Source organism: Pimephales promelas, chromosome 10 (genome assembly GCF_988280905.1).
Source record: "Pimephales promelas chromosome 10, fPimPro1.hap1.1, whole genome shotgun sequence".
Taxonomy (NCBI): Eukaryota; Metazoa; Chordata; class Actinopteri; order Cypriniformes; family Leuciscidae; genus Pimephales; species Pimephales promelas.
In genome coordinates, this window is record NC_142778.1 from 6,322,335 (window position 1) to 6,332,874 (window position 10,540).

Sequence of the window (10,540 nt, forward strand, 5' to 3'; positions counted from 1 at the left end):
TGAATAACACATTTTATTAAATATATACATGCACGTGTGTATTTATATATACAAAACAATTATATATTATGTAAACACAGACTTTTATTTTGGATGCGATTAATCGCAATTAATTTTTGCACAGCCCTAAAATAAACTTATCTAAAAAAATCAAAACAACTATAAAATTAAATTAAGAAATATTTAAGATCACTAATTGCTAATCAAATAAGTAAATGTGTTAAATCAATCATGCTGAAGAAGGTGATCAGATTGGTAACACTTTACAATAACACATTTGATAACCTTAGTCAACTAGGTTAGTTCACATGAACTAGTAATAAACAGTATTTTTACGGCATTTGTTAAATCAAAAGATGTATTTGTTCATGTTAGATAATGCACTGTGAACTAACTTGAACAAACAGTAATTGCATTTTGATTAACCAACATTAGGAAGGATTAATAAATGCTGTAAAACGTATATTGCTCATAGCAGTTCATGCTAGTTAATATATTAACAAATGAGACCTTTGTAAAATGTTAACATCTGATTTTATACACACGTTCACCATCCCACTGTAAATGCATTTATGGTTATTTTTAAGCCTTTATGACCGTGCATTTTCTTAGCCAGTAGAGGTCAGCAAAGATCTGTCTGGATAGTCCACTGAAAAATAAGTAAATAAATAAATAAAAAATCTGCAGCATATACTCAACCTCATGTTGTTCCAGATTTCTGACCTTGTTTCTTATGCGGAACACAAAATCAGTTATTTTGAAGAATTTTTGGTAACCAAACCCTTTCATTGTATAGATAACTTCTCAAAATATCATATCTGACATGAGTGTGAGAGTAAATGATGACAGAATGATAATCAGTGATCAGAATTATTTATTTATTTATTTGAGTGAACTGTCCCTTTGACTTTAACAATTGACTATAACAATTTTATCTAGAAATATTTGATGAGGTCAGTGCATGCAGCATGCTTTTAAATTATAAGTCCACAGCTTGCGCCACACAGCCGTCTCTTATTCTCTGTGTGACTTGACAGTAGTGAGGACACTATTGACTAGAGTCTGGAATTCTCCTCTTCTCTCCTGGAGATCTGTCATGCTGGGTAATGGGACAGGTTCACTTCGAATCTCCTTCTGATAGAAAGGACAGACCTTCAGGTGCTCTGACATAGGCGGCATGTCTTCAAAAACCCATTTATCCACTGGCGAGTGCAGAGTGCTAAACTCCCATACCTACATGGAGATGAGAAGGGTCCCATATAAATCAGTGCGATTTCATTAAGGCTTTGCAATGACTGAAAACCACAGTATGGTCCTAAAATATTTGAACACTAAAGCATCACTTATGTCATTGCATAAAAAAAAGAAAATCAAACCAAATGGCATTTAAAAAAAAATACTTTTCAAGCAAAGCATTCCACACACACACACACAGACAAAAGAAGATGATAAAACTATAGTAAAAACTCGACGGCTGTGAAGAGATGACTCAACGCTGGCAATATGTTATGCCTTAAATTAATACATGATTAACTAACTCTATTTTTTTGATGTACATTTCTGAAATGCACGTTCTGTAAAGCTGCTTTGAAACTATATGTATTATGAAAAGTGCTATACAAATTATTTTGAATTAAATTGAATTGAACAGTACTGTGCAAAATAAAGTGGATGTCACTTTTGTAATGTTGTTTTTAGCAAAATTAGAAGGGCTAAATATATTGATATTTCTGTCCAGAGCCCTTTGTGAATATATCAATATGGTGATCAGTATTCCAGATTTCTATTCTCATTGGCTTCCAACAGTGCAGGTTACAGCCCCTACTGGTTAAACGCTAAAATCAATTGCTTCCAAAACAATGAGCTGAGAGAGAGAGAGAGAGTGACCACCTGTCATCCAAAAGTAAACCTTTACCAGTGTATAGCTGACTGACATGGAGCCAGAGAGAGTCAAATGACCCATGTACGCCCTCTCTGACCCACATACTTCAGAGAATAGATAACGGAGCACCAATGTACTTAGAGTGTTTATCGTGCCCTGCAACACTGCTAATGTTCCTGGAATAAAATTAGATATTGGATTGTGACTGTGCACATGGTTTCGAGACTTATGGGAATCTTTTTTTATGAATAATTAAATGAATAATACAAAATTAAACAATATTGATAATAATATGACTTCCTCACATAAGCTATAGTGGAATACAGTGCATGAAACATAAATAAAACCTTAATATATCCATTAGGGAATGTTGTGTATTTGTTCTTATTAGGTGATTGCATACACACACACACACACACACACACACACAATACCAGCAAGGCTTTAGTTTGAGGTTATACAATAAAATTAAAAATGAACGTTCCTAGAAAGTTTGGAACTTATTCCCAAATAAATAACCAAAGGGGAACCATTCACTGTTTGGGGAACGTTCTTTGTTTGCTCGGTTTATGGTGTAAAGTAGCTTAAAGATTATTTTGTGTTCAGGAAAAATAATATACAGGTTTTGGAAAATTATTCAGAGAATATTTACTGACCTATATTTATGTTTTTATTAGTGCTGTCAAGCGATTAAAATATTTAATCGTGATTAATCGCATTAATGTCATAGTTAACTCGCGATTAATCGCACATTTTTAGCTATTCTAAATGTCTTTTGATTTCTTTTTGTTACATTATTTTTTCTCATTTTAATGCTCTTATCAACATGGGAAAGTGGATTGGCTTGTTTAGTGTTTTTTTTTTTAATTATTATTATTGGAAATAACATTGGAATAGCGTTCAATTTCACACTAACATATACAAATAATCTCTCACACAATGTAACACTGTCCATCAATGGGTGAAATAAATACTGACGAGGTCCTGAAATTGGCGAGGGGGTGGAGAATTCGCTCCATCTGTGTGTGTGTGTGTGTGTGTTTGCTTGGCCATCATCAAGTGGTGTTTCGGACGTGCTGCGATGATGATAGCTCAGTTCACAACGACAAAACACACAGATCACTTGGTCTTGTTAGTGGGACAATTTGGCAACTTTTTAAAAGTCAACTTTCCATTCAGTATCTTAGGGCATCCATTTCAGCATCTCGCGCTCATCATCCACTCAAAACGTTACCTCGCAAGCCGAAACGAGTGTGTGCGGAACAAAACATCCTTGCATTTCAAAAACCCATTCATTTCAATGGCTTGCGCTGCGCGAGGACGTTTTGTTGCTTCTTCGACCAAAGCACAAGCGGATCTAGCTAGACCGTAAACAAAACAACAGGCACGCCGCAAGCACACGTTTCGGCTTGCGAGCCGGCTTTGAGTGGATGACGAGCGCGAGACGCCGAAAGACGCCGTCCTGTTGCAAAAGCATGTGAAAAAACTACAAAGTTTGCTAGGACAAAAAGACCGTTAATCACGCGATAAAAAAATTAAAATGGTTTTGCGTTAACGCCGTTAATAACGCGTTAAACCTACCCCATCTCACGGCCAATTCGTACGAATTTGTACGAGTGATTCAAAAGTGGCTAATTCGTACTAATTCAAACGACCTCACTCGTACGAATTTGTACGATTTGTCTAAACCCACGTGACGGTTATGTTTAGGGGCGGGGTCAGGGGTAGGTCATTCGTACGAATTCATATGAAGTGGCTAATTCGTAAAATATGTACGATTTACCAAAATCTTACTAATTCGAACGAGTGAGGTCGTACGAATTGTTACGAATTAGCCACCTCGTAAAATTCGTACGAATTCCCGTGAGATCCGGTTCCTAGTTTTTATGCTTTTGAATCTTGTAGGAATTAGTTGAAGGGTACTGGCTGATGACAAGAGCCAGGCGTTTACCTTTTTCCGGGCCCTCCAGGTGAATCCACCATGAGAGTATGTCTTTTTCTCCCATTTAAGGTACACCATACCCTTTTGCTGAAGAACAGTGCTGCACACCTCCCTCATTAACTTGGAAACTTGAGATAGACGACCCAAAGACACACTTTCCAGGTAACTCACAATGTGTTGTAAAACCTCAAAAGGAAGTCTGCTCAGAGAATCCAAATTCCTTGCTCGTTTGCGTTCACTGTCAGCGATTCTTACTCCTTTGTTAAGTGACGGTGCCACCTCTGGTCGTAAGATGAAAGTGCTAAGATCTGTATCATAGCTCACTGTAGCCTGATATTTAGACGGCCGAAATTGCTTCTGGCTGAAGGTGCAACCAAGGTAAGCCAGTGGGCACCGCTGTAAAAACCAGCCTGTAAGACATGACTGAATGTCTCCATGCACGTTTCTAAAGTGCCAGGGGTATTCGTCACGCCTAAAAGCATTACAGCACAGGTAACTAAAGGCGGAGCAGGATTTGTTGTGTCTCCTAGTCACACACTCTGTCTGAATCTGCACATGTAGGTTTTGCGGCTGGTCCTCAACAACATTGGCCAAAGATGCATCACTTTTGAATGGAGCAGAGTGAAAGTCATAGGTCTGGGTGCCACAGTCAACATATAGCCCGTCGATTCCAACTGACTCACATATCTGATGACCCTTCAGTTCTCTTTCTAGTGCACACAGCAGTGTCGCCTCTATCTCATTCGCCTTTGGGAGCTTTTCAATAGCAATACCTAATTCAGATGTGTCCACATTCTGGTGTGTCTTCTTAACTATTTTTGATGGATCCTTGAGGTGGCTACGCTTGGGTCTGTAGCTGGTTGGAAAGTTGAAAGAGTGTATGGTTTGAACTTCAATGGGCTCCAAATTGCCATAAACAAAATCTTTCTCTCTAGGTGTGCAAGCAGCCAGCTGGCCAAAGTTGATTAGCATGCTTCCGTTGTGCACAAGATACATATTATACTCGGCCACGTTGAGTTTACCGAGTCTGTCAAGAATGCCATCTTGCCAAGGAGCTAAACCTGTTCCGGAAATGTCATCGTTGGAATTCTGAGGGGTCACTTTGGGGTCTTCCTTATCCTTAATCGGACAACTTTTATCATCTAAATTCTTCACGGTTTGCTTGCATCCTTCCTTCTCCTTTGCAAACATTCTCTCCCACATCTCGTAGTTCTCCAAGCAGGTCACATCTTTACTCTTAGCAAGGGCCAGCCTCTCCTCTTGGGTTAGTTCTTGTCCTTCTTCCCCATTGAGACTATTCTCCAACATTTCTTCCGGGGGTAAGTTCGGAGACTCTGGATCAACACCTCCAACAGCACCATCGAGTGAAACTTCAGTCTCCTCCATCTTCTCTATCAACTCAGGGAAGAGTGTCTTCATCTGAATTGAGCTAAACAGAAGCTTCTGATCTCTAAGGGCCATAGCAAGGTCTAACTGGCTCATGCAGTTTGGATCCTGGATGGCATTTCTGTAGAAGGTGGTATCGGTCTCGTTCACAGGCCATCGGTTCCATTCGAAGGTACAAGTGATCACACTGGCAGGACACACTTCTAGGTGAGGGGCAATTTTTTGGCGAGTCATGGTAATGGGACAGCCATAGCCAGAGTTGAGGCATGGTACAGTTTCCTTAGGGCACAAAAGACGATGCTCGTCCTCTTTACAAAGATGGAAGGCTGCACCGCAGTTCAGCTGGCAGGAAATGAAGACACAGGACGTTGAGATGTCTATGGGAATCTTGCAGTCCTGGTTATGACATTTTTCACAGTGTTCGTGAAGACCTGAGTTGGTGGTCCTATTCTTGCCCTGAAGGTGACAATCCAAAACATGTATTTGAGGCCAACAATATAACCACATTATTGTACTTGTATTGTTTAATGCGTAACATTAGCTTGTTTGAAAGCTTGAAGCTTACCATTCTTGTGTTTAAGACTCTGAAATGAGACAAGGGAATAGACGCTGAGAGTCAACAAGTCTCTGAAATGTTCCGCTGTTGCTACTGTCTAGACTATTATTGACTTGCTTTTCAAGACTAGACAAAACATTATACCACATGAAAAAACAATTCTTAGACTACACCAAATATTTACATATCAGACAATGCTTTCAAGAGTGAGCCAAACCTAAACATTTGAGCTTTTTGACCATACAAAAATAGCACAATGCCTAAGAAAACTGTTTACAGCCATGCACTTTCATGCACTGCATCAGACTTTGAATTTAAAACAGTAAACAGGTTTACCCATTGTTACGACAATACATGTACACAATTGTTATTCCCTGGGAGAGAGCAGTAACACACTCCTAGACGCCTTTATCATTGTTAAGGGTGTCAAGCATAAATACAGGTCAGCCTCACTTACCCCGGGCTCCCCTTGTTGAAGCGTGCACAATGTGCGTGTGTGTTTAATGTCGTGGCCTAATGGTTACAGAGTCTGATGACCCGAAGGTTGCGGGTTCGATTCTCAATACCGGCAGGAAATGACTGAGGTGCCCTTGAGCTAGGCACCTAACCCCCCGGTCGCTCTCCAGGTGCCACACTGGCTGCCCACTGCTCTCTCTGTGTGTGTTTGCAGTGTGTGTTCACTTGTAAATACCTCTCCTGCATTCAGCTGTTATAAATAGACATTTGAGAAACATGGGTGCATTACATCACACACAAACACTGTCATTTGTATATTGTGCTGACTGATTGAAAAGGACGATCAATAGCTCTGAATCACCACTTAACAATGAGAACAATAGCTGTTTTTTTAACAATTGAGTTTTGGATTGGTGATTAAATATGAGTGAATTGATAACAGAAGGCTAACCCTTACAAAAAAGAAGTTTATTCAAGTGTGCCGTTAGTATACTTCTTTTAAACTAAAAATTTCAGTTTATTTTTCCTGTAATTCTCAGAAGTATACCATATGTACTTCTCAGAAATATACTTCAAATTACACTTAAGTGTACTTGACTTATACTGAGAGAAAAGCAAGTATATTTGTCCTGTTCTTGTACTCAATCTTTTGATCCAGAAATAGTTAAAAGTATAATTAAGTATTCAAAGTATACTTGTAGTATTACAGTAAAAAAGTAAACTACTAGTATACCCATAAATTCACTTGCAGTACACATGAGATACATAATTATGAACTAGTTGTGCACTCACTGTTACACTTAGAGTACACTTAAACATATACTTTTATGTACTAAAAGTGGGCCAATTTAGTCCCAAGCGATATTAAAATAATACACTTACAAGTTTACTACTAGTACACAGTGGCATTACTTACTGCATAATGTATACTTAAAAATATACTTGAACATTACTTAAGTATACTACATAAAATGAACTTGAAATATACTTCGTTTTCGTAAGGAAATATGTTGTTCCATAAATAGGAAATATGAAGAGTTCAGATGCAAAAGCCTCTAAATGCCATTTGAAATTTTCTTCTTTAATGATGATTTTTATCAAACTTGTATATTTAAGTTCAGTAATTTCTCTTAAATAACAATTAATAGGTAATTATCATTGCAATTTTAGTGAAATCACTGAACTTAAATATACAAGCTTGATAAAAAATGATCATTTTAGAAGAAAATTTTAAATGGCACTTAGAGGCTTTTGCATCTGAACTCTTCATATATTAAAAAAAAAAAAAGAAACAAAGAAATGCAATGCCTTTTGCAATACCTTTATACACTCTTCTGAGAAAAATGTTGCTGAATTGTAAAACACAAAATAATGATCGTATTAAACAAACTGTCCACTAGGTGCCAGTACAGCCCTTTGATGTAAATTGTGGAATATTACAAGGTACATTTTTATCCTGAAGATATTGCTATCCTGAAGTGATATAGAAATGAGCAGGAAGCATTAGAATGCAAGGAACGTGTATCTGACCATATTATTATGTATTTAACTTACATTATTGAACTCACACAAATTTTTCCATTTTAAATATTTATTTATTTACATTTTATCAAATTATAAATTCAATGCTTTAAAAATATTGTGTCTACAAAGCAACAATGACCCTTATTAGCATCCTTGGAGAATAAAAACAAATTAATCAGATGTTGGATCTGAAGTAAAGTCAGTCAATAAAATGAAAACTGCTGATGCCTCAATTAAATTGTTGGTTGATGAGATTTTAACTTTCACTCGACCCGAAGATCAAATAAATTTAGCCTATCAACAAATCTGCATCCAGTCTCATGTTATTAATGTTAAATAAGTAATTGAAGCCACCTTGCAATGATGTCTTTACTGATACTACCTAATTAAGAATGGGATTTTATAGGTTCCCCCGGGACATAAAACTTTGCCTAATTTTGCTACATTAATGAAGAAAGTTTTAATCAGGACAAAATTAGTGAAATTGAAAATGAGGCATTATAGTAAAGCTGTTTTTACAACCAGACTAATAACAGATTAGAGCACCAGCTAAAGTCACAAGAGGAAGACGTGACCGCAGGTCAGCGCATCAAATGGAAACAACATCAACTCATTATGGGGTCGGGATGCACTGAATGTCAGAGCTCTCTTTCTCTTTCTCAATGAAAGATGAGTTCAACAGAACTTGAAGATTTGAGAGACCCCTTCTTTAACATTTTGACAATGATGCACTGGGTCAGTGTTTGACTGGTTTGTTTTGACCCAATATCATGTTAAATTGGCAAAAAGTATATTTCTGCTTTGATTGTCATTATCAAATATAGCTTTGGAATAAAGAATTATGGATACAAGAAATCCATTATATTGCAGTAATTGCTTCAATAAAGGATTCAGGAAGCATCCAGCTCTCTTGCTTTCAGAAATGATAGCCTTTCAACTGCCATTTGAGATTAATGGAAATCCTAGCGCTTTCTCCAGGTTTATTAGAGCTCCTTGGGTGCAGCCATATGGTCTCCTTTTTGACCTTTAAAAATCTTCTTGTTTTAGGTGGATAATCAGGCTTGTGTGGACAAGTAACATTTAAACATTGGAACATTTTTATTTTTATTTATTTATTTTTTTTTGGAACATTTGCAAATTGGAACATTTGCAACTTAGACTTTTACCAATAAAACCTGACGCATCGCTTTTTGCCTTTGCTTTCATACTGCCAATGAGATAACGTGTATATCTCTGATTGACAAAAAAAGCAACCAAACGTCACCTAGCTACAAACTGATGAAGATAATTCAGCATCGGCCGAGGTGTTAGAACAGTGTGTGTGTGTGTGTGTGTGCGTGTTCTTGTGTGAGTGTGTTTGCTGTTATGGAGCTCTGAGATAAGAGGCCTGTTCCTGATAAGAGAACTGAACAGAATTCTGGGAGATGGCACATGCGGTTCACTTTGGCCGATTGATGGAAACATGGTCTATTTAACACACCCCATTTATCCTTGCTCTATATTTCACTTTCGGCTTTATGCCAGTCGCAGCAGTGCACCATGGTAATCTTTTCTTGTTTGGAATGAATCATAGTGTTTGTATGTTTTGAAAGGTGTGGAAGAATGGCTTCATCTGTTTATTCTCGTTGCATCCTACCTCGGTTTGTGGACCCGAACGCATTGAATTTGAAAAGTATGATGACACTTCACAAGGACGCAGAACATTTCAAAGAACTCCAGTTAGCTTTTACATGCCTTTAAGCCTTTTGATAAGATACTAGCAAACATGTAGGTGCCTCAACTCATTTTAGATTGATTTTATTTCTTCTGTGAACCACAAAAATTAGATTTAGGTTTATTATATTGGTTGATGTTAACAATGCTCTCCTTACAGTGGAACCATATTGCTAGAAAGCGTAAATAATAGTGCTGTCAAACGATTCAAATATTTAATCGCGATTAATCGCGATTAATCATACATTTTTATCTATTCAAAATTTCTCTTGATTTCTTTTTGTCCCATTATTTTTTTCTCATTTTAATGTTCTTATCAACATGAAAAAAGTGAATTGGCTTGCTTTGTGCAAATATTTTTTTTATTGAAAACAACATTGGCATATACTGTGTTCAAATTCACACTAAAATTCTCACTTGGAGCAAATAATCTCTCACAAAATGTAACACTGTCCATCAATGGGTGAAATAAATACTGACGAGGTCATGGTATTGACGAGGGGGTGGAGAATTCGAATCAGCTGTATGTGTGTGTGTGTGTGTGTGTGTATGTGTGCTTGGCCATCATCAAGCGGTATTTCAGACTGGACATGCTGCGATGATGATAGCTCAGTTCATATGTATGCCGTTAAAATGGTTTTGCGTTAGCGCCGTTAATAACGCGTTTAACTGACAGCCCTAGTAAATAACAACTAAAATAATGAAACTTTTGTGAAATGAGTGAACAGACTAAAATATCACTTTTAAATCTAATCTGCGTCATTTCGCAGCAAGTGAGTGACTGTATTGCTTCTGATGACAAACTGTGAGCACTAACCATGTCTCTTATTAAAGCACTTCCTGATATTTCTTGCATTAGATGCCAAAGCCTGAATAATTGATATTTGCCTGAAGTCTCTTGCAAGATACAATTGCAGAATTTAAATTCTCTCTTCAGTTAGACTAACGTTCTGAGAGGAATGACCCTGCTCCTACCACACAGCAAGAACCTAAATGCAGCCCATTGAGAGAAAAAAATGTGCCTTGAAGAAGGCTCCATGCCGCTACGCGTGGGCGCTTTAAATTTGTCCGTTTAGGACAT

General features: G+C 37.4%; 1 protein-coding gene across 2 annotated transcripts; it reads right to left on the minus strand.

Moving 5' to 3' along the window:
• Positions 1 to 305: 305 nt before the first annotated feature.
• Positions 306 to 6,568, minus strand: LOC120459892 (F-box only protein 40). 2 transcript variants are annotated; one of them, XM_039647368.2, is made up of 4 exons: positions 6,224 to 6,568; positions 5,776 to 5,794; positions 3,834 to 5,666; positions 306 to 1,233 (listed from the first exon to the last, which is right to left on the minus strand). In XM_039647368.2, exons 2-4 carry the CDS (start codon positions 5,776 to 5,778, stop codon positions 1,015 to 1,017), a joined length of 2,055 nt encoding a protein of 684 aa, XP_039503302.2. In that variant the 5' UTR covers positions 5,779 to 5,794; positions 6,224 to 6,568; the 3' UTR covers positions 306 to 1,014. The 2 variants fall into 2 exon arrangements, with proteins under 2 accessions (XP_039503302.2, XP_088991474.1); XM_089135348.1 differs by lacking the exon at positions 6,224 to 6,568 and having other exon boundaries at positions 3,834 to 6,217.
• Positions 6,569 to 10,540: the final 3,972 nt, after the last annotated feature.